General features: G+C 45.7%; 1 protein-coding gene across 3 annotated transcripts in view; it reads right to left on the bottom strand.

Moving 5' to 3' along the window:
- LOC137524204 (uncharacterized) overlaps window positions 1–24,724 on the bottom strand; it is a 624,050-nt gene extending 599,326 nt beyond the window's left edge. For all 3 annotated transcript variants that reach the window (XM_068243802.1, XM_068243801.1, XM_068243800.1), the window contains exon 1: window positions 24,501–24,724. In XM_068243802.1, the coding sequence (XP_068099903.1) occupies window positions 24,501–24,611 (111 nt within the window). In that variant the 5' untranslated portion in view covers window positions 24,612–24,724. The remainder of the gene's footprint in view (window positions 1–24,500) is intronic.
- Between the last annotated feature and the right edge of the window lie 605 nt (window positions 24,725–25,329).

The following is a 25,329-nucleotide window of genomic DNA, read 5'->3' on the forward strand; positions in this document are numbered from 1 at the left end:
ACAGCCCAAAGCTCTGCCTCTACTCGGAAGCACTGAGTAAAATCTTCCCCGGGGGATTTCGGGGGGTTATAGTGAGAATTCAGCTGCGGGGATGCAGCGTTTTAGGTGGGTCATTAATACTTAAGTGGTATCTTAAACAAAAAAACTTCAGAGTCTCTTTAAAGGAGTCATCAGGCAATCTCACCAATTTAGAACACGCATACCTTTTTTGTGGCCGGATCGCGCCCTCCATTCAACCTCCAAATGTTTCAGTTTCCTTCGGTAAGTCCCGGTCGGGGACCCGACCTCGGGGTCAGGATCCCCAGTGACCCTGAACTACTGTGGGAACGCAGGCGCAATATGTTGCTGGACGCTGGCGCAGTGACTTGTAAAGCGTGCAGCCGTACGTTCCCTTACGGCTGCGCACACGTACTGGAACTGCCGGAGGAGGGTTTGAGCTTGTTACGTCACTCGCAAGCCAAACCCTCCGCTTCTGCCACCGCCAGTCAGCCCCGCCCACTCCTCCCAGCCCACTCCTCCTCCCAGCCCACTCCTACAGCCGCCGCCTTGCCTCTTTGCGCGCTCCCTGCACAGATCATCCGTGCATAAGAGGCGCAGATGATCTGTGCAGGGAGCGCGCATAGAGGCAAGGCGGCGGCTGTCGGAGTGGGCTGGGAGGAGGAGTGGGCTGGGAGGAGTGGGCGAGCCTGACGGGCGGTGGCAGAAGCGGAGGGTTTCGCTTGCGAGTGACGAAGGCAAGCTCAAACCCTCCTCCTGCGCTCTACTACGCGTGCGCAGCCGTACCGACCTGTACGGCTGCACGCAATACTAAGTAACTTCCCCCTGCGTTCCAAGGACAGGAACAGGGAAGTCTTCACAATCTACTTCCAGGGCACGAAATAAAAAATTGCGGAGCCGGTGAAGCCCGGAGGGGGGGGGGGGAGGGGTGAACATGCGACCCTACTAAGATTGGCCTACTGAATAGTGGCAGGTAGGCCATTTACATTGTAAAAAATTTGCCTGATAACTCCTTTAAACTGGTCTAGTAACTAGTGTCTGCTCCTGCTCAAATGTACCTCCAGTTGCATGCAAAAAATATGTTGCCTCTACATCTCAGCCTCACCCCATCCGTGATTGGCCAGATGTATCCCCAGTATTATGTAGTCTCCCAAACACGCAGAGTCGTAACTCTGAACTGTCTGGGGAGGGGTGGGGGGGAACAGGCACACCCTCAGGGCTGTACTCCCAGAGACTGGTGCCCCCTGAGCCTCTGCCCTGATGACTACCCAATATTACTAATACCCCAGGAGGGAGCTGAGAACTGGGGGGGGGGGTGTGATTGGGGAAATACGGCTACACTTCCCAGTAATATGGCAATGCTGGGGGCAGAATAGGCTATACAGGGGTAAATGCCAGCACTGAGGGACATGGCTATATTCAATATAGATCTTCTCTTGTCTCTGTGATATGTCATGTCAGAGCACAAACCAAGCATGAAATTTAGAGGAAATGTCTGTAGACCTCTAAGACAGGATTGTTTCGAGACACAAATCTTGGGAAGGTTACAGACAAAATTCTGCTGCTTTGAAGGCCCCAATGGGAACATCATCCTCCATCATCTGTAAGCGGAAGAGGTTCACAACCACCAGGGCTTTTAGAGCTGGCAATTTAAACTAAGCGATCAGAAGAGGAAGGCCTTATTCAGGGAGGTGACCAAGAACCTGATCTCTGTCAGAGCTCCATAGGTCCTCTGTGGAGAGAGGAAAACCTTCCAGAAGGACAACCATCTCCATAGCAATCCACCAGTCAAGCCTGTATGGTAGAGTAGCCAGACAGAAGCCCCTCCTTAGTAAACGGCAGATGGCAGCTGGAGTTTGCTAAAAACAACATGAAGGACTCTCAGACCATGAGAGACAAAATTCTCCGGTCTGTTAAGACAAATTGATTTCTTTGGTGTGAATGCCAGGCGTCACATTTGGAGGAAACCAGGCAACGCTTAACACCAGGCTAATACCATCCCTACAGTGAAGCACAGTGGTGGCAGCAACAAGCTGTGGGGATGTTTTTCAGTGGCAGTAATTGGGAGACTAGTGAAGACAAAGGGAAAGATGACTTCAGCAATATACAGAGACATCGTGGATGAAAACAAGATCCAGAACGCTCTTGAACTCAAACTGGAATGACGGTTAATCTTTCAGCAGGACAACGACCCTAAGCACACAGCCAAGATATGAAAGGAAATATACAGAGTCAATCGAGAGCCCACTCTAGTGTACTAGTTAAAGACCAACTTTGGTGTTAGATAAAATATACGCCATTATACTCACAAGTGTGGGTTACCACTAGGCAACCACTTTTATAGCAGGTGAGGAAATTAGACCCGACCCCGCTCAGGATCAAGATGTCACTCTCTGTAGATGCAGGAAAAAGGGGATATCACACCCTCCACCAAGGGTGGACTCAATGTATTGTAAACAAAACACAGGCACCAATAAGAATAAAATCAATTAAGAACGAAGGTAGCGGTGGACTTACCTACCCAAAGAAGAAGAAACAGGAAAAGTATTTAATCAAAAAGACTTTTATTATGTACTCCAGAAGTTTGTGACGTGTTTCATCGACATTTATCCACTTCCTCAGGCAGTAAAAGCAGAAGCAACGGGGGGGCACCAATGTAACATGCTAAGAGTTAATACATGAGACACATGTAAAAAGGACGAATAGCTAACAATCCAAATATAAATACGCTTCTTTACAAACCTCATTGAGGTTTTTTTTAAAAAAAGCGCTTTAAAAAACATTAACCAGCTAAAAACCTCTGAGAGTAATGAGTAAGGAAAGTCCACTTGAGAAAAAACAGGTGTTTCAGATGAACAAATTCACTTTTATTTTTCAATCACAAATCTTCTAAGTTGCGGACTTACGCAACACGCTCTGTGCAGACACGATTTCGGAGATCCAAATCACTATCGATCGCTTTTTTCACTTCTTTACAGATTGCGGTGGGTACAGTTCCCATGATCTGCGAATGATGTGTTTGTATACTGTGTGCCTCTGTGGAAGTGGCTTTTGGCCATGAAACATGTGTTAGGCAGTCTCTTTTGTGATTAGGATCTCAGAAATATCGTATCTGCACGCTATGTCTGTGTCAGGCTTGTCTGGTCAATGACTATAGGTCAGGCTGTATGCCCATATGACTGACCTATAGCCCAGCCCGTAACACCTGCGCAAACTCCTACCTAGTACAATTCTACAATACCCTGCAGGTAGATGTAGCATACAGACCGACAGATAGTATCCACCAAACAGAACCAATAGCAATCATACAAGGCACCGTATCACAAGTATAATAGTCACCTGAGGTCTGGAGGGTGAGGCAATCCAGATGAGAGACAGATGACTGCCAGAAGGTGGAATGTAGTTCAGGCACTTAAAGGATACCACAGCCCACAGGCTGTGGTAAAACAAATGCTGCTATGCATAGGGAAAAAAAGGACATATTCACCGCTTCCCTCGCTCCCTGCTGTCGGCCCCCGCTTGGTTCCTACAGCTGCCGGTACCGGCCGACTTTCCTGACCCCTGACTCAGACATACTGTGCTGAGCATGCGCAGTATGTCCTGTACTCATCCGTTCTGCCGTCGCAGAATAAATGTATAAGAACAAACACTCCCCGCCTCCTCCCTTCCCAGCGTGTGCGCTCCACTAATAATGCTAGCGTCACAAGCTAGCTGGAGTCGCGCTGGGAGCGCCGATTTGGAGAGAGAGCGGAGGGGGAGTGAGTTGGGATGGACAGGGGAAGCTTCACCCGTCCACCCCGATCCAGGCGGCAGATAGGCAAAGTCCAGGTACAATAGCAGAGTTGGCAACGGGTAATCCAATAGGGCGTGGTCAGGAAACAAGCAGGGTCGGCAACGGGTAATCCAATAGAGCGTGGTCAGGAAATAAGCAGAGTCGGCACCAGGGAATTAATCTAGAGTAAAGCGTGGTCAAGATACAAGGCAGATTCTGCAACAGGAGCCAATGGTTTGTGAACGCATACCCAGCAACAAGCCAAAAGCTAATGCTATCACGGGCGATGTCTGGGGGCGCTCACCTGAGTTAAATACAAGGACTAACCAATCAGAAAGCAAAGCAATTGAAAGTAACCAATGGCATCCCAGCGTGTCAGTAATCAGCTGACACGCCACACTCACATGGCTAATGTTTACAGCGGCGGAGCGTGTACTAAGAGCGCATCCGTCGCCTATCCAATGGGAGCTGAGCGCCAAACTGCGCACCAGTGATGTCAGCAACCTATCGAGACCCAGAAGCTTGCGCCTCAGCCTCGGTCTCGGCGTTCCGCCGCCATGAGTGCCTCGATGATCTCACAGTCCGCAGCTTGATTTGTGATTGAAGAATAAAAGTGAATTTGTTCATATAAAACCCCTGTTTTTTCTCAAGTGGACTTTTTTGGAACTGCATTGTGGGGTGGAACAGAACTACTTGTTTTATTGTGGCTAATATTGCTATAGTAATGAGTATAGAACACATATCATTCATACAAATGAACTATGTGAAAGCAAATGGTACTAGTAGGAGCTTATCATTGAACACCAGATTGAAAAATAATGTGTGCAAATCAACTGTCTTAAAATACAGTGGGATGCGAAAGTTTGAGTAACCTTGGTAATAGTCATGATTTTCCAGCATAAATCTTTGGTTGTTACGATAAAAAATGTCAGTTAAATATGCTTGGCTCTGTTTGTGCTGTGGGCGGAGAAAAGACTTCCTCTCGCATACAGCCTCTCCTTTTGTAAAGTGCGCCGAATGGTTGAACGATGCACAGTGACTCCATCTGCAGCAAGATGATGTTGTAAGTGTTTGGTGCTGGTCTGTGGGTTGACTCTGACTGTTCTCACCATTCGTGGCTTCTGTTTCTCCGAGATTTTTCTTGGTCTGCCACTTCGAGCCTTAACATGAACTGAGCCTGTGGTCTTCCATTTCCTCAATATGTACCTAACTGTGGAAACAGACAGCTGAAATTTGAGACAGCTTTCTGTATCCTTCCCCTAAACCATGATGGTGAACAATCTTTGTCTTCAGGTCATTTGAGAGTTGTTTTGAGACCCCCATGTTGCTACTCTTCAGAGAAAATTAAAAGAGGAGGGAAACTTACAATTGACCCCCTTAAATACTCTTTCTCCTAATTGGATTCAGCTGTGTACGTAGGTCAGTGGTCACTGAGCTTACCAAGCCAATTTGAGTTCCAATAATTAGTTCTAAAGGTTTTGGAATCGATAAAATGACAACAGTGCCCAAATTTATGCACCTGCCTAATTTTATTTAAACAATTATTGCACACTTTCTGTAAATCCAATAAACTTAATTTCACTTCTCAAATATCACTGTGTGTGTCTCCTATATGATATATTTAACTGACATTTTTTATCGTAACAACCAATGATTTATGCAGGAAAATCATGACAATTAACAAGGTTGTCCAAACTTTCACATCCCACTGTATGTCATTGGGCTGGGCTCTATTCATAAAACATTTGCGGAAAAAAAAATTTTGGGAGGGAAACACTGCATCGGTATTTTAGACTTGTGTGTGCTAATTCATAAAAAAGTTTACACTTGCGATACTAGGTCGGGGAATTCCTGCACTAAACTGGCGGTGCTGCTGAGTTGTTACATTTGCTGGCTGAGTCGTTACATTTGCTGGCTGAGTTGATACATTTGCTGGCTGAGTTGATACATTTTCTCCGTGCAGAGACAGTTACTATAAGGGCTCGTTTCCACTTGGGCACTGAGCGGGTGGGGGGGATAGCAGGCGAATCCCATGAGCCGTGCTATGCACGGCTATGGGAATCGCAGCCTCCCGAGCGAATTCTGCGGGGGGTTCCGGCTGAATCGCTAGCTCAAGCAATTTGGCCGGCGGCGCCATTCTCCCCTATGGCAGAGTTTCCCTGTGCGATTCATGTGCGGGGAAACTGCGGAATCGCGGCGGTTTCCGCGATCGTGGAAACGGGCCCTTAAGGAGGCAGCCCCAGCATCCCTTTAGATGTGCATTCTTTTTAAAACTGCCTCTGTTCGCCCTGAATCTTCTCTGAATCTGTGTACTAGTCTTTGTAAACAGTCTATTTAAATGCCAAAGCTTAGAAGAAGTTCCAGAAATGTTACGCATGCCGGCTTTCTGATGTGAAATTTATATGAAAACAGGTACCCAAGGGGTTAAAAAAAACCAGCCTTGGTATTCTGGGATGCAGTTTTTGTTCTGCTCTCACTGCAGCTGCCTGGGAGGTCTGTCTCTCCATTAGCTTGCCTGTTATCGCTGGCCTATTGCCTTATCTAAACAGCCGGGTTTCTCCGCTCACATTCCGCCTGCTCTAATCTTTATGAATTAACCTTCAGTGACATGTGTTGTGATAATCTCCGCACAAGGCGGTAATTTCCCGCACTTCTCAGGAATGTCAGATTTTCATGCGGAAACAGCTTTTATGAATGAACACTTTGCTAAATGGTCGGTAAAGTCAGCTGTTTTGAGCATTACCGCATGCGGGAATGCTTTATGAATAGAGGCCATTAAAGGTACAAAAAGTCTATAGTATGCAGCAGTAAATGTAGCCAGAGACTAAATCTAAAAGTATTCATCAAGGTCCTATTGGAAAATAACCACTTTGCAAAGTTAGTATGCACAGAGTTACTATGCTTAACCACTTTACCCCCGCCCGTACGGATTTCTCCGTCCCTTTTTCCATCCTTTAAGCCCCAGGGACAGAGAAATCGTACTTTGCGCACTCCCGCCGCTGTCCGCGCTCCCGCTTGTAAACACGCCGCCCGCTGCTAGTAAACACGCCGCCGCCCGCTCGCCCAGAGATCAACGAACGGGAAAATCCATTCCCGTTCGTTGATCTAAGCCCCGCAATGATCCGCTGCCGCTCGGCTGAGCAACGCGATCATTGTGAGCAATAACAAACTCCCAGCCTCTTTCTACTTCCTGCAAGCGTCCGGAAGGACGCTTGCAGGTCGCATGAAACAAAAAGTTACTGTTGCCATCTTGTGGCCAAATAGTAAAACTACACCCTAAGCATTTTTTACACACAAATAAACTACTTTTACACAAAAAATTAACTCCTTACCTCCCACACTCCCCAATTTTATTTTTTTTTGTAATTAAAAAAAAAAAAATTTACAATTTAAAAAAAATACATAAATAGTTACCTTAGGGACTGAACTTTTTAAATATTTATGTCAAGAGGGTATAACACTGTTACTTTATAAACTATGGGCTTGTAATTAAGGATGAACGCAAAACTGAAAAAAATGCACCTTTTATTTCCAATTAAAATATTGGCGGCAAACATTGTGATCGGGACATAATTTAAACGGTTTTATAACCGGGATAAATAGGCATATACATTTAATGGGTTTTAATTACCGTAGCATGCATTATTTAAAAACTATAAAGGCCGAAAACTGAAAAATAATACATTTTTTCCCACATTTTTTCCTATTTTCCCATTAAAACACATTTAGAATAAAATCATTCTTGGCATAATGTCCCACCTACAGAAAGCCTAATTGGTGGCGAAAAAAACAAGATATAGTTGATTTCATTGCGATAAGTAATGATAAAATTATAGACGAATGAATGGATGGAGCGCTGTAAGGTGAAAATTGCTCTGGTGGTCAGGGGGTAAAACCCCTCAGTTAGGAAGTGGTTAAAATACAACTAAGGACACCCTAGTATTTTTATTATAGAAAGCTCTAATAAATGTGTATAAGTGGATGGGTTTCAGTGTTCTCCCCCAGAGCCTTTCAGCTGGGCGGAGCGCCCACCTGAAATTGTCCCCCCACCCGTCTGCCATTTGTCCTGGTCTGCATAAGCATCTTTCTTCCTCTACTTCATTAGAGCAGCCAGCCCGCTGGCATTCAGGGATGCTATCTCTGCCCTCCTCTCCAGCTCCTGTCAGTAATATGGAGGGACGGGGAAAGCTCGGTAACTTTACAAGCAGCCGGGGAGATGAAGATAGGAGAGGACACGCTGCTTTGTTTACAGGCTCGCTTGCCTCTCTCATCATAAAGTACGTGTGAAGCCCTGGCAACGTTACAGCCCGCACAGGAGAGAAAAGAGCTGAAGTTTGTTTTGCTCCGTTCTTGCAGGCATGTTTTAACCCCCCCCCCCCCCCCCCATCAAGCGCCTGTAAGAGCAATAATTACTCGCCCTGCTGCCAGGCTGCACTCGTGTCCCTCTAGACAGGTGGGGGTGGAGATGTTAGCTTGTGTTGTCTCCTGCTGACAAGAATAGATCCCAGGTCAGGTACGAGGCTGCACAAGAGTACAAATTAGCACTGATCAACCCTTTGCTTAAAGAGACAAAAAATATATGATATAATGCGAAAAAAAATATATGATATAATGATTTGTATGTATAGTACAGCTAAGAAATAAAACATTAGGAGCAGAGACATACGTCTTAAGGTGGCCACACACGATACAATAAAATGATCCGATTTTACAGCAATTCGATGAAAACGATCGTATCTCTCGAAAAAATCGAAAGCTTTTTTTCATTCGACTGAAAAATCCGATCGGAATTCCCGTTTTTTTCGATTTAAATCGATCCGGAATGCCAGATATTTCTGTTCAATTTCTCTAAAGATTGTATGGTGTGTGTTGGATTGCAAGTTTATTAATATACACACCCTAGCAATTTTCTCAGAGTTTCCAATCATTTTTATCATAATTGGGGAAAAATTGAACATAGGTGTGTGGTACATTGGTCATATTTTTTAATGTGTTACATTCAGTCAGAAAAATTGATTGCAATTCTTAAATTGAACAGATATTTAAAAAATTGTATGGTGTGTGGCCACCTTTAGACCCAGTGCACAACATAAACCTCTAGCAGATCTGCAAAACGCTAGAAGTTTTTGAAGCAGATTTCAGAGGGATTCTAGGCATGTTTAGAGAGGTTTTCTAAACATGCCTAGTGTGTTTTTTTCTTTTTGGAGCGTTTTTGTGTAGCAGATTTCATATATTGTTACAGTAAAGCTGTTACTGAACAGCTTCTGTAACAAAAATGCCTGGAAAACAGCTCTGATCTGGCGTTTTTAGAGCAGTTTTCCACTTTCCTATACTTTACATTGAGGCAGAAACGCATCTGCAAACCGCAAAAATGCTGCAGGAGCCACGTTTGCGGTTTGCTGAAAAACCTCACACCGCCGGTGTTCACCATCCCATTGAGATACATTAGCCAAGGGTTTTCACAGACGGCAGCGGTTTTGAAAACGCTACCAAAAACGCTTGGTGTGCACCAGCCCTAATACTGTTTCCAGTACAGAAAGAGTTAAAGAGAACCCGAGGTGGGTTTGATGAATGTTATCTGCATACAGAGGCTGGATCTGCCTATACAGTCCAGCCTCTGTTGCTATCCCAAACCCCCCTAAGGTCCCCCTGCACTCTGCAATCCCTCATAAATCACAGCCACGCTGCTGACAAACAGCTTGTCAGAGCTGGCTGTGTTTATCTCTATAGTGTCAGTCTGCTGCTCTCCCCGCCTCCTGCAGAACTCCAGTCCCCGCCTGCATCCCTTTCCTCCCTGCTGATTGGAGGGAAGGGACGGGGCAGGGACCGGAGCTATGCAGGAGGCGGGGGAGCAGCCGAGACTGACACTACAGATGTAAACACAGCCTCACAGCGTGGCTGTGATTTATGAGGGATTGCAGAGTGCAGGGGGACCTTAGTGGGGTTTGGGATAGCAACAGAGGCTGGGCTGTATAGGCAGATCCAGCCTCTGTATGCAGATACCATTCTTTAAACACACCTCGGGTTCTCTTTAAAGAGAGTCTGAAGCGAGAATAAATCTCGCTTCAGACCTCATAAATAGCAGGGGCATGTGTGCCCCTGCTAAAACGCCGCTATAGCGCGGCTTAACGGGGGTCCCTTCACCCCCAAATCCCCCTCGATACACCGGGGGAGCGCTTCCTGGTTGGGGCAGGGCTAACCGCCGCAGCCCTGCCCCACGCGCGTCTGTCAGCGCGTATCTCCGCCTCTCCCCCGCCCCTCTCAGTCTTCCTTCACTGAGAGGGGCGGGGGAGAGGCGGCGATGCGCCGCTGACAGACGCGACTGGAGACAGGGCTGCAGCCGTTAGCCCTGCCTCCAGGAAGAGACAGCCAGCGACCTTTTCACGACACACTTTTGCGGGGGGTGGGTTGGGGGTGAAGGGACCCCCATTTAGCCGCGGGATAGCGGCGTTTTAGCAGGGGCACACGTGCCCCTGCTATTTATGAGCTCTGAAGCGAGATTTATTCTCGCTTCAGAGTCTCTTTAAGGAACTCCAGTTGTTATCTATGCCAAAGAGCCATTGAGCTCCACAGCTTTCAAAGTCTCAGAGAGCTCTGTCTTTTGAAGCTTGTTATCGCAAGTGTCAGTCACTGTATTTTCTTTTTCTCTGCAGAGGACAGTTCAAAAGTTCAGTAGCCTGCTCTGTAGAATCATTTAGAATGCTGAGTGTAGTGTGTAAACTGCAAATATTAGAGAATGATGCAACGCTGTGTAAAATGTTGGTGCTTTATAAATACAACAAATAAATATAATTATGTAAATGTTATAAAAAAACACTATATAACTGAAAATAAAAATATGAGAATATTTTCTTTGCTACTAATGCTCTATTAATTATTTGTACTACACAACCAATTCATTATATCATCATTTCTTTTCGCTTCAGTGTCTCTTTAACGTGCTATGTGGAGTGGGGATGGGGGGGTTCACACTGGCTGCTGCTAATGGAGGAGGGGGAGTCTCCCTTTGGCTGGAAAGGTCTCATAGATGCAATGCTGTTGGAGAGGGATATTCTCAGAGTGTTGCTGGTAGATGGGGGTCAGAGAGGTCTTCAAATCCACCAGCAGCACCCTGGCTGAGAATGCCCCTCCCCAACAGCATCATTATGTTTGAGACCCCCACCCTTCCTCTACCACCCAGCATCATTCCACCCCCCCCCCAACAGTACCCAGCATAATCCCCCCCCCCCCCAGCAGTGCCCAGCATGATTCCACCCCTACCCCCCCCCCCCCCCCCCCCCCAGCAGTACCCAGCATGATCACCTCTACCCTACACACACTCTCCCCACTGAATAGCCCCCAGCCCAAATCCCAGCCATGCGATGCTTTCACCACTCAGTATCACCCAGTGTGACCCGGCTACTTTTTCATGCCACCCGGTTGGAAAAATATTCTGTGGAGAACACTGGGTTTTATATGTACGTGGTGCTGTCAGCGTGACGCCTCTGTGATGCCCGCTCGAAAACAAGGAAGTAATAAAGCAAGTAAAGAGCCATGGGGTTTATGTGCATCCCTGCGCATGCCGGTGTAATGTCTGATTGCGCTGCCCGGAAGCTCCCCTCCACACTGAGTAGCGCGCATGCCCAGTGTGAGGTTAATGATGCTGCTGGAGGTAAAATACTAAATATCTCCGCTCCCACACCTCTTACACTCCTCAAATTTTCAGGGTAGGGAGGGGACCCCCCAAACGACCTCTACGCCAAATTGCAGCCCCCGAGCCCCGCTGGTTCAGGAGATAGATTACAGAAACCTATCTCGGGAACCAGCGGGTCTCGGGGGCTGCAATTTGGCATAGAGGTAGTTCGGGGGGCCCCCTCCCTACCCTGAAAATTTGAGGAGTGTAAGAGGTGTGGGAGCGGAGATATTTAGTATTTTACCTCCAGCAGCATCATTCAATAGGACCTGTGGCCGCACTGTCTCCTACTGCGCATGCGGGGAAGCGCAAATCCACAGGCAGCGCAATCAGACACAACACCGGCCTTGTGATTGGGGTAGGGGGAGTGTCAAGGTGTACATGCGGTTGGGGGGGTGATGTGCTGGGCTCCCAAGTGGTTTATAAAGAGACAGATGTGAAGAAGGAGCAGGGGACAGAGGGGTGGGAAGACGTAAGCACATCAAAAACTTGCATAAGTGTATGCCAACAGTTGAAAACATGTGTGGCCATTAGAATATCAGGCAGAATATCAGGAATAAAGTGACTACCAGAATTAACTAACAAGATGAAAAGAATTGTAAAGTAATTAGTTAAGTGCGCGTATCAAAGACAATGATACATAATGGAAGAGAAGCGCTAGTTATATGGTATCTCTTGTTTACAATACATTAAGTTCCTGCATCTATTGATTTCTAGTTGTAGTTTCGATAGTAAGTCAGTCAGTTTGGTGATGATGAGGTCCAGAGATTGATTCTAACGATTTGAGGTCCCAGAGAGTGTCTCAATCATTGGTGAAAGTTTCATCCTCCATGAAGGCTGACTGTATACAAGATCTTATGCTGGGAATACACACAATGAGTTTTTCGGCAGATTTACTGGAGAAATCGATTTTCCGATCGATTTCCATTCACTTCCATGAGAAAATCGATTAGAAAAAGTATTGAAATCATATTAGACCTGTTGGAAATTATCGAGCCGTCTTTCTGCCGAAAACACTCATGGTGTATTCCCAGCATTAGGCCTCTGTAGACTATTTTGGCTTTTTTTACATTTTCATGAAATTGTATGTCTAGTGTGTGTTCTTATTCCAGATATCCTGCAAGGTCACGCATTTAAACTAGTTATGAGTTTGTCATGTACAAAACTGATTTGAGTGTCCGTTTGGTATAGGATGGGATCATGGTAAATATCCAGGTTTTCCCTAATTCTAACTCTGTTTCGGCATTAGTCCATGGGCCATATGTAATTTACTTTTTCAAAACGCAGTACTTTTAGTTGCAGCGCTAGGTAATTAGAATTGTTAAATAGGCTGCAGAGGTATATAAGGGGTTAAACTCTCATCCCCTCCGCGTGATAAATACATACAAAAACAACTTTACCTGCACCTTTAACAGTGCAATACTGTAATGATCTTTATTAAAACTGTATCATTAACAAATAAAATGGCAAATTGCCCTATCTCTCAATCCACACACACAAACAGATCTGTTTGTGTGTGTGGATTGAGAGATAGGGCAATTTGCCATTTTATTTGTTAATGATACAGTTTTAATAAAGATCATTACAGTATTGCACTGTTAAAGGTGCAGGTAAAGTTGTTTTTGTATGTAATTTACTTTTTCACCTGAGTCTTCTAGGAGATAATTTTTCATTTTCCATTTCAAAAAAACTTTCCAGCACTTTTCAACAAAAACAAAAAAAAAGTATCAAAAAAGTAGGTGAATAGGTACTATCAAAATTATTTTGAGTATTTTCTTGCTTTCTGGTAGCTTAACCACTTCACCACTGAGGGGTTTTACCCCTTGAGCACCAGAGCAATTTTCACCTTTCAGCGCTTCTTCCATTCATTCGTCTATAACTTTATCATTACTTATAACAATTAAATTAACTATATCTTGTTTTTCTCCGCCACCAATTAGGCTTTCTTTAGGTGGGTCATTATGCCAAGAATTATTTTATTCTAAATATGTTTTAATGGGAAAATAGGAAAAATGTGGGAAAAAATTCATTATTTTTCAGTTTTCGGCCATTATAGTTTTTAAATAATGCATGCTACTGTAATTAAAACCCATTAAATGTTTTTGCCCATTTGTCCCGGTATAAAACCGTTTAAATTAAGTCCCTATCACAATGTTTGGCGCCAATATTTTATTTGGAAATAAAGGTGCATTTTTTTCAGTTTTGCGTCCATCCCTGATTGCAAGCCCATAGTTTATAAAGTAACAGTGTTGTACCCTCCTGACATAAATATTTAAAAAGTTCAGTCCCTAAGGTAACTATTTATGTATTTTTTTTAATTGTACATTTTTTAAAAAAAAATTTAATTACAAAAAAAAAAAAAATGGGGAGTGTGGGAGGTAATGAGTTCATTTTTTGTGTATAAGTAATCTATTTGTATGTGAAAAATGCTTTAGGGTGTAGTTTTACTATTTGGCCACAACTTTTTGTTTAATGCTTCCGAACGCTTGGAGGAAGTACTAGGAGGCTGGGAACGTTTGTTTTTTTTTTCACAATGATCGCGCTGCTCATCGGAGAGCAGCGGATCATTGCGGGGCTTAGATCAACGAACGGGAATGGATTTTCCCGTTCATTGATCTCCGGGCGAGCGGCCGGCGGCGTGTTTACCCGCAGGAGTGCGCGCTAGAGTGAGCGGGAGCGCGGGCAGCGGCGGGAGCGTGGAAAGTACGGATTTCTCCGTCCCTGGGGGTGAAAGGATGGAAAAAGGGACTGAGAAATTCGTACGGGCGGGGGTAAAGTGGTTTAAAAGCTTTTTTATTGACAAGTTTAAAAATATCAACTAGGAGAAAACTCTGGAGAAAAATGTAATTGCATATGGGCCATTGTTTGAAATATCCTGTTTGCCAAAGTACACAGCTCTAAGGGTCTAGGACAGGCATGGGCAAACTTGGCCCTCCAGCTGTTAAGGAACTACAAATCCCACAATGCATTTGCCTTTATGAGTCATGACTGTGGCTGTCAGACTCCTGCAATGCATTGTGGGACTTGTAGTTCATCAACAGCTGGAGGGCCAAGTTTTCCCATGCCGGGTCTAGGATGTGATTGTCCAGTCACAATATCGGGAGAATACTTATGTACAAGTGATTTCTCCGTTTTTACAGATCCCTTCCTACCTGGGATGATATGTTCTGGGGGTCTCGCGTCCCCCCTGCACACCTGGGCGGAGCTACAAACAGCAAATCAAATTTCACTCATTCATGTCAATGGAAAAAATATACAAGGCTGCTATTCTCACAGTAATCAAGCCAGAGTCCCCACACTTGGCACAGTTGTCACTTGGTGATGGAGGTCAAAAATTCACGACAAGTGGGTGGAGCATCAAACAGCCAATCAAATGTCAGCAATTCATTTTCAATGGGAAAAATGTAAACTGCAGCCATTCTTACACTGGTAATGGCAGGGTTCTCAAAATTGCCATGGTTGGTCACTGGGTGACTGGGATTAACTGGTTGCCAACAGCCAAATTGGCGTTAATGCGGCGGCTCCCCCAGGACTGCGTAACGCCAATTAATGCGTTAAGTCCTGGGGACGTGGTTATGCAGGAGCGCGCCTCTCCGCTTAAATCACGGCGCTTCACTATCAGTCTCCTAGTGGCGATCGCCGCTAGGAGACTGTTAGACGGCGAAAGTGCCGTCTATTTACATTGTACATCGCTGTGATCTATAGCAGCGCTGTATTGGGGACAGCTATGTCACTCAGCTGTCCCCTGGGGAGGCTTAAGAACGATCGGCTCTCATAGGTTAATGCCTATGAGAGCTGATCGCTGTCATTGGCTGGCGGAAGGAGGGAGAAGTGGGAAAAAGAATAGTGATATTTATTGAAAAAAAAAATAGCTAAAAGATAAAGCCCTGCAGCAGTGATCAGAGCTCACCAACAGAAAGCTTTCTGTTGGTGGGCAGAAAAGGGGGAGGGGGGAATCACTTGTGTGCGTACAGTCCTGCAGCGAGCCCTTAAAGCTGCAGTGGCCTGAATTGTAAAAAAAAAGCAGCCTAGCCACTAGGGGGGTGTAAGCCTATGGTCCTTAAAGTGGTTAATATTCAGGAAAGTAGGTGGAGCCTAAAACAGCCAATCAAAATTCACCAAATGTTTTTCAATGGGAGTATTTAAATTGCTGCCATTCTTACACTGCTAATTAAAGAGGCCTCAAGCCTGCCATAATCCATCTTTGGGTGACTGGGTTTCAAATTCGGAAAAGAGGGCTAACCACAAACAGCCAATCACATTTGTTTGATTGATAAACTGCTTCCATTCTCATATTACTGATGCCAAAGACCCCAAAGCTCACAAACTTGGTGTTTGAGTCACTGTGTGTCATGTTTGCAAAAGGTGGGCAGAGGCAACAACCAAAATTAAAGGAATACTGTAGGGGGGGGGGGGGGGGGTTAGGGAAAATGAGTTGAACTTACCTGGGGCTTCAAATGGTCCCCCGCAGACATCCTGTGCCCATGCAGCCACTCACCGATGCTCCGGCCCCGCCTCCGGTTCACTTCTGGAATTTCAGACTTTAAAGTCGGAAACCACTGTGCCTGCGCAGCCACGCCCTCCCTCCCGCTGACGTCACCAGGAGCGTACTGCGCAGGCCCAATATAGTCTGTGCCTGCACAGTATGCTCCTGGTGATGTCAGCGGGAGCGAGGACACAGCCTAACTTTAAAGAGACTCTGAAGCGTGTCTAAATTCTCTTTATAAACTTATATTCATTTGAGTAACCATAATGCCTGCTAAACCGCTGCTATCCTGCAGCGAAACGAGGGGTTTATACCCCCCAAATCCCATCTGCAAAATCCACAACTTTCTTGGTCATGGATTTTACAGTGCTGCGTAATATGTTGGCGCTTTATAAATACAATAAATAAATAATAATAAATACATTTTGCTGCTCATGGAGGCAGAGCTATTAGCTGCAGCTCGGCCTCCATGCGCGTCAATCTGCCGGCGGATCTCCACCTCTCCCCGCCCCTCTCAGTGAAGGAAGACTGAGAGGGGTGGGGAGAGGCAGCGATCAGCAGGGATTGACACACCAAGAGGCAGAGCTACAGCCATAAGCGCTACCTCAAGCAGGAAGCGCTCCCTGGACACAGGAGAGGGGATTTGGGGGGTATAAACCCCTTGTTTTTCAGCGGGATAGCGGCGGTTTAGCAGGGATTATGGTTACTCAAATGAATATACGTTAATAAAGAGAATTTAGACCCGCTTCAGTCGCAAATTCCAGAAGTGAACCGAAACCTGGTCATTGACTGACTGTGTCAAGGTTAGCAAAAGTGGCCGGACACAACAACAACCAAATACATACCCAAGCAACTTGGGTCTTCAGCTAGTTTTAGATAAATTTGCCAAAACCTCAAGTAAACTTGAGTTGTCGTGATGGGGTGAAAAAAATGAATTTAATAAATTTTGGAATATGTCTGTAACATGACAAAATATGAAAAAGTGAATACTTTTCAGAGGCACTGTAAAAGCATTTATACTTTCCTGGAGCTTCCTTCTGCCTGAAATGGTCTTTAATGTTCCATGTGTATTGGGTGATATACTCCTGTTAGTACTGGAGGAGCATTCTTTGTAGGTACTACTCCAGTGAGTAGGTTGAGGTTTGTGTTGGTTGGTGCAGCTCTACAGGTTCCACTTGGGATGGTGGCCAAAAGATCTATATAGACAGGGGGAGTGGAGAGCACACTCAATGGGAGGGTAGAGAGAAGCGGCCAGCCAACCATAGAATGATCTCACCTGTCGTGGTGGCTGATGTGCCTGTACGGGTCTATCAGCAGTCAGGCAGTCATCCCTCTATGCCAGGGACTGGGCATCTGTGGTTTCCAGATTCCACTTTATTCAGTGGTGTTGTTGCAGCGGGTCCTGCTGTTTGGTTCTTGCCTGCGCTGTGGTGGAGTCTGTTGTTTGAGTTGTTCCTGTGGTGATGCAGAGGCACTAGCTGTCAAGCAAAGGACAGCTGCTACAATGATCTCCACTGTGTGGCGACTCGCCGTGTCAGTGTGAGAGCGGCCTGTCAGGTCACAGGCAGAGGGTGGCCGCAGGATGGATGTGGTGCAGAGGCTCAGCTGACCGGCAGGGGGTGGCCGTTGCAGTAGTGTTGTCCGGATCATGAACGATTCGGATCTTTGATCCGAATCTATTTTGTGAGTCGAATCATCTGAATCATCAAAATGAGTGATTCGGATCGAAAAAGGGGCGGGGCAAGGAGCGACACGCCCCCTCTCAGCAGGCAGCGGGGTCCTGGAAGCAGAGCTGAGATGGATCGCTGAGTTGGAGGGGAGCCAGCCTTGCAGGGACAGGTAGATGAGAGAGAGGGGACATGGGTGCCACTGCCAGATATGTGTAGAGCACACATACTGGCTATAACGTGCTGCTCATTATAGGCTGTGTGTTCCGTAGTTGTGCACAGTGATCACATTGGAAGCTTTTGGCTCAGCTCAGTAACTTTGCAGGCACTGTGATTGCTGTGCAATATGATCCTCCTGCACTCGGCACTAAACAGCTGCACTTCACTTCTGGGAATGCTTTGGGGATGCTTTCTTTCACTGCGACGTTTGCTTTCAAAGTACACAGATGAACATATAGGTGAAATACATGTAAAGCATGATTGCAGCATGTGGGTATTGTGTGCAAACATTTCTGCTCTCTGCTCGTCCCTCCTCCCTTCTCTGTCACACTCCCTGCCCTCTGTCCATCTTCTCCCCTTCTCTGTGTGTCCACCCACCTCCCCTTCTCCTGTCCACAGCAGGGAAAGACCTGTTCAGCTGTTCATTTCACCCCCGAATGCTTCTGTAATAAAATTAACCCGAGATTCGGATCAAAGATCCGGATCTCTTCAATGATCCGATTCGAATCATCCGGATCATTGAAAAGATCCGAACTTCCCATCTCTACGTTGCAGGGGAGATGAGTTGCTTAGGTACTAATTTAGCACAATGTGCAGGGGGAAATAACTCATTGTCTTACGGTGGCACAAAAAACGATTGAAGGATGGACTGAACCATTCTATTTTTAAAGAGACTCTGTAACAAATTTTTCAGCCTTAGTTGTTCTATCCTATAAGTTCCTATGCCTGTTCTAATCTGCTCTGGCTTACTGCAGTCTTTCCTAATTGCACTGTCTCTGTAATAAATCAATGTATCTTTCCTCTGTCGTGTCTGTCGGGCTAAGGCTTGATTGTGTGGAATGTGCAGGGCTGCTTGTGATTGGTAGAAGCGATACATACCCTCTGCAGGCCCCCTGCACACTCTGAATGACTCACACACTATGCTTAGCTGAGCCTATTACAAGCTGGTTAGTTTGTTTGTAAACACTGCCTAAAACTGTTAATTGCAAGCCAGGATTGCAGCAGAGAGTGGCAGAAACAGCACAGAGGGGCACAGGAGAAAATAATTAATAGAATGGTATGCTTTTTAGTGTAAGAATATTAGAGTACAGATTCTCTTTAAGGGCTAATATAGAAATGTAGGATTTTTTTCAGCTGTGTAACCTTTTAGACAACATGAGAAGAACCCTGTTCTGTTTTTATATCAGAAAAGGACTATGGACATTCATTTGCATACTGGCCACGGATTGGCCCTTTCCACATACTGTCACACCAATAAAATGCATTTTTATTATATTTAAATGTTGTCATAATGGCCTCAATTCACTAAGCTTTATCAAACACTTTACCGAACATTTGAGAATTTACCTCATGGGTAAAATCTCATTTTGAATTCACTAAGGTGTTATAGATTTATTGAACGTTTTATCAATAAAACATTAGATAAATCTATAACACCTCAGTGAATTCAAAATTTGATTTTACCCATGAGGTAAATTATCAAACGTTTGATAAAGTGTTTGATAAAGCTTAGTGAATTGAGGCCAATGTGTCTGAAATCTTTAGCCTTTTGAAAGGAGCATGGCATTTAATCAAGTAAAGCTTTTTAATTTACGACATGGACCTCCCGTGTCATTCCTACATGCACGCACTTGCTACAATCCAGTTTCATGGCTCAGATCCTACCACTGTCTGTAGGACAGTGAGCTATTTCCCCCAGCACATTGTGCTAAATTAGTGCCTAACCAACTCATCTCCCCTCCATCGGCCGTCCACACCGGTCAGCTGAGCCTTTGCACCACTGCAGGCATGGCTGGCTCCATACAATCACTGCAGCAGCTGTCATCTGCTTGACAGTCAGTACCTCTGTATCACCCGAGGCACATCTCAAACCCCAGACTCCACCACAGCCAGGCAAGAGCCAAACAGCAGGACCCGCTGCAGCAACACCACCAAAGGCCTGTACACACATCCGACTTAAAGGGAACCTTAACTGAACGGGGGGTATAGAGTTTTACTTACCTGGGGCTATTACCAGCCCCCTGCAGCAGTCCTGTGCCCTCGGCGCCGCTCTGGTATCCTCTGGTCCCCCACTGTCACTTAGTTTCGTTTTTGACGACTCACCAGTCGCCGGCCGCCATGCGTATTATTGGACGCATTCACCAATGCAATTAGCGCTATTGCGGACCGCAACGCGTACAAAAATACGCGTTGCCGCATATCTACGCGTGCGGAATGCGGCAACGCGTATTTTTGTATGCGTTGCGGTCCGCAATAGCGCTAATTGCATTGGTGAATGCGTCCAATAATACGCATGGCAGCCGGCGACTGGTGAGTCGTCAAAAACGAAACTAAGTGACAGCGGGGGATCAGATGATTCCAGAGCGGCGCCGAGGGCACAGGACTGCTGCAGGGGGCTGGCAATAGCCCCAGGTAAGTAAAACTCTATACCCCCCGTTCAGTTAAGGTTCCCTTTAACTCGGCTGAGGCGGCCAATAACGACCGCCTCAGCCAACAATCAGGCATGTGTACGGCAGCCCCCAAAGCACGGTGATCTGCCCGATGGATCTACTCACCCACAGTATTGCCACGGATACCATTGTTCACGCCGCTCTTCCGCCCGCCACTTGTTGTACCTCCGTCATCTCTCTGTCATCCCCTCGCATAGCAACACAACATGTCGTCAGCTACACAGCTGATACGTGTGTGTGCAGGCCGGCCCAGCGATGTTGCCCAAAAGGATCAGGTTCTGATCCCTGAGGAACAACAGCAGTTGGTAGTGTGTATGGGCCTTAAAGGATAATCTGGAAACCATGAATGCCTGGTTGATGCGAGGAATGACTAGTAAAGCAGGAAGCTGGCACATCCAATATGTATCTTTGTTTTGTTCAAATAAAAGGCCAATGTTTTGGAGCCACATAGGACCCCTTTATCAAGGCAACATTTCCTCGTAGGAAGTCATCTGTCGGCTAGAATGTGTCAATCAATCAGCAAATGGCTAACTAATGAGAATGGGAGTATCTGCTCCTTTAAACACTCGCATATTGGAGGTGCCAGCTTCCTGGTTTACTTAAAGAGAACCCGAGGTGGGTTTGAAGAATATTATCTGCATACAGAGGCTGGATCTGCCTGTACAGCCCAGCCTCTGTTGCTATCCCAAACCCCCCTAAGGTCCCCCTGCACTCTGCAATCCCTCATAAATCACAGCCACGCTGCTGACAAACAGCTTGTCAGAGCTGGCTGTGTTTATCTCTATAGTGTCAGTCTGCTGCTCTCCCCGCCTCCTGCAGAACTCCAGTCCCCGCCTGCATCCCTTCCCTCCCTGCTGATTGGAGGGAAGGGATGGGGGCAGGGACCGGAGCCATGCAGGAGGCGGGGAAGCAGCTGAGACTGACACTACGGATGTAAACACAGCCTCACAGCACGGCTGTGATTTATGAGGGATTGCAGAGTGCAGGGGGACCTTAGTGGGGTTTGGGATAGCAACAGAGGCTGGGCTGTATAGGCAGATCCAGCCTCAGTATGCAGATAACATTCTTTAAACACACCTCGGGTTCTCTTTAAAGATTTATAGAGGGTGGTATCCCTCTTTTTCAGCTGTGGCACTCCCTTTTAAGGTTTGATCCAGTTGTGAGTGCAAGGCAACACTGACTTTCCGATAGAGGGACGACTTCCTGACTGCTGATAGACCCGTACAGGCTCATCAGCAACCGCGACAGGTGAGATCATTGCACGGCTGGCTGGCCACCTCTCACTATCCTCCCCATTGAGTGCGCTCCTTTCTCCTCCCGTCTATTCAGATTTTATACATAACTCTTATGTTCTTTGTCGATGTCTAACTACTATCCTTATCAGAACTCCTGCAACCATAATATTCAGAAAATCACTATGCAAGGGGTCAGAGGGCATTGCAAAAAGTAGACTCTGTATTATGGAAGGCAGGCTGGCTGATACTCTTCACTATAGCATATAATCTAGCAAATATGGTAGGTAGATGAATTTGTAAACTAAGAATGAAGGCAATGGAATGAGAATTGCTTTTATCTGTTCTGCCTTCCTCCGTCTGAGCTGTTTTCACTTTCTAAAATGAAATACACAGCTATGTACAGTACAGTGATAAATCACATTAAACATGCAGAAATAGAGGAAGAGTTTGCTAATGCTGAAAAAAAAAACAGCTTTTTCAGCGACACTTTAGACCAGGGGTCCCCAAACGTTTTCGGACAAGGGCCAGGTCACATACTTCAGACTGCCGGGGGGCCGGATTATACATAAAATGTTGTTGAAAAACATGACATTGAATCTAGGTATTGATTCCCCCCAATCAGGCCAGGAGAACTCCCAGCAGCAGCCCTTCAGTCATGCGGCACCCGGAGAACGTCTCTGTGCACCAGACAGTGAGGCATACCCAGGTGACAACCTGACATCCTGTTGGACAGCAGTGTCACCTGATGCAGAATTGGATTGGAAGCCAGTAAATGACTGCTCACTGGCTTCTACAGTATGTGGATGGGTGGTGCCAGCACTGCTATTCTATATGCGGGGCGCTGACTTTGAAAAGGTGCAGTGGGCCACATCTATAAGTAATACAGTTTGTGTTTGGGGGGCCAGTGAAAAAGCCTCGGCAGGCCGTATTCAGCCCACGGGCCGTAGTTTGAGGACCACTGCTATAACCATTTCAGCCGCCCCGGACCTCACGTCCAGGCGGCTGCTCTGCTGCGGTGGCCAAATAGTAAAACTACATCTACATACATTAAAATTTACACATATAATAACATTAAAAATTAACTGTTTATTTCCCAACACCAAAATATTACCCAAATAAAATTTTAAATGGAAAAAAAAATTACAATTAAAAAAAAAACATAAATAGTTACCTAAGGGTCTGAACTTTTTAAATATGCATTTGAAGGGGGTATACTACGAACATTTTTTAAATTATAAGCTTGTAAATAGTGATGGACGCAAAACGGAAAAAATGCACCTTTATTTCCAAATAAAATATTGGCGCTATACATTGTGATAGGGACAAAATGTAAATGGTGTCATAACTGAGACAAACGGGCAAATAAAATACATAGTTTTTAATTATGGTAGCATGGATTATTTTAAAGCTATAATGGAAGAAAACTGAGAAATAATGATTTTTTTCCATTTTTTTCTTATTAATCCTGTTAAAATGCATTTATAAAAAAATAATTCTTAACAAAATGTACCCCCCAAAGAAAGCCTAATTAGTGGCGGAAAAAACAAGATATAGATCAATAAATTGTGTTAAGTAGTGATAAAGTTATTAGCGAATGAATGGGAGGTGAAAATTGCTCTGATGCATAAGGTAAAAAATCCCAGCGGGCTGAAATGGTTAAAGTACACCTGAGACCACAAGTATTGTTGTATTTATACTTACCCGGGGCTTCCTCCAGCCCCATGAGGTGCCTGGGCTCCCTTGCCATCCTCTCCGGCCGCTTTATTGTCCTGTAATCGGACAACAGAGAGGCTGGAGAGGACGGCGAGGTAGCCCAGGCACCTCATGAGGCTGGAGGAAGCCCCGGGTAAGTATAAATACAACAATACTTGAGTCTGAGGTTTCCTTTAGGCTTCTTGCACACCAAGACGTTGCATTAGGTGCCACGTTAAGGTCGCATAACGTGCACCTAACACAACGTATGGTGCTGCAAGAGCCGACGGTAGAGTGAGCCGCGTTAGGCGGCTCGATTCCTATAATGTCTCCCAGAGTGGCGCTGATTGGCCAGCGGGACCACGTGATGCGGAGCGAGACACTCCGCATCACGTGGTCCCGCCGGCCAATCAGCGCCCGCCAGTGCAGTGAATATTAAGTAGCCATGTGCGCGGCTACTGTAGCTGGCTCTCCCCGCCTCCTCTCCGCCCCCCACTGCGCATGTGCAAACAGTCTAACGCGGCTATAGCCGCTCCAACGCCGTAGCATGCTGCCCATTGCGCAGAACGTGCAGCGTTACATGTAACGCAACGTGGGCTGTGTGAACAGCCCACTTGTGTTACATTGCTGTGCGTTGGGGGAGCGTTACAGGCTGCACTAACGTGCGCCTGTGCCGTCTTGGTGTGTAAGCAGCCTTAAAGGGAACCTTAATTGTAATTGAAAAAAAGTGTTTAACTTACCAGGGGCTTCTACTGGCCCCCTACAGACGTCCTTTGCCTGCGCTGGGACAAACCGATCCCCAGAGTTTCCATTTCACACTGTACCTGTTTGGGCCGGGCCCCTGTACCTGCATACGGCAAAAGAAAAGACACGCACGGCCAGGGCCATGCAGGCACATTGTGATGTGAAATCGAAACTCAGCGCAGGCACCTGACGTCTGCAGGGGATAGAAGCCCCTGGTAAGTTAAATGCTTTTTTTTTTATTACAACTAAGGCTCCCTTCAAGCATACCTCACAACTTTTTGTAGATAAAAACAAATATATATATATATATATATACATACATACATGAATACATAAACATTTAGATCTGTACATGAGCCCTAAATGAGGGACAAATTAGGGGAAAAAAAGAGGGACAGGGATTGGGCTCTCAAAGAGGGACTGTCCGTCCCTCTAAAAAGGGGGACAGTTGGGGGTTATGCTGTTCTTTCGAAGCCTGTTCTTTCGAATGCCTTGCCAGCTGTGCCGATCAGTATTATAGGAGGAAGCAGTATACAAACACGCAGGGTTAATAAAACATGACTGACCGCGCAGTTGTAGTGAACGAGGGTCTTGTCGTCGGAGGTGTTTCTCATAAGAGCTCCGAATTCTTCCCCCTTCCCACAGAAGGCGCAGATTTCCGGGGGGACGTGAGCCATGGCGCAGCCCCGGTGCACTGCCACTATCTGCGGTCACCTTCGGCTCACACGCTGTGTTCCTGCTGAAGTCGCCGCGGGGTCCCTCCAGAGATTTTAAAAGTTTCGTTTCCGAGAGCAGAGATAAACACGTGACCAACATATCTGTCACTGATGCATCCCAGGCAGGAGGATTGGCCAGTTACAGTGTGCAGAAACATCACATCACGCAATGTGTACGTCATTAGGCATAGCTCCCTTTTTCAGAGGGACAGTCCCTCTTTGGGAGCCCTGTACCTCTGTCCCTCTTTCCTGCTCATTTGTCCATTTGTCCCTCTCTCTCTCTCTCTCTCTCTCTCTCTCTCTATATATATATACATACATACATATATATATATATATATATATATATATATATATATATATATATATATATATATATATATATATATATATATATATATATATATATATATATATATATATAATATTTCTATACTAAAAAATGTGTTTGATTGACTCTAAACTTTATTCCCATCCTTTAAATTGATATATTACTAATTTTAAAATGTTACTATGAAGGAAAATGAACCAGGATGGAAAGGACCAGTGTGGTTTATAAGACAAAATATTTTTCTTATGAAATCTTTATGGTATGCGAGACTAGGGGCGTGATCAGGGGTGTGGCAGGGGCATGGCTTAAACAGAAACTCCGACCAAGAATTGAACTTTATCATACCTC

The sequence above is a fragment of the Hyperolius riggenbachi genome, chromosome 7 (assembly GCF_040937935.1).
Source record: "Hyperolius riggenbachi isolate aHypRig1 chromosome 7, aHypRig1.pri, whole genome shotgun sequence".
Lineage (NCBI taxonomy): Eukaryota > Metazoa > Chordata > Amphibia > Anura > Hyperoliidae > Hyperolius > Hyperolius riggenbachi.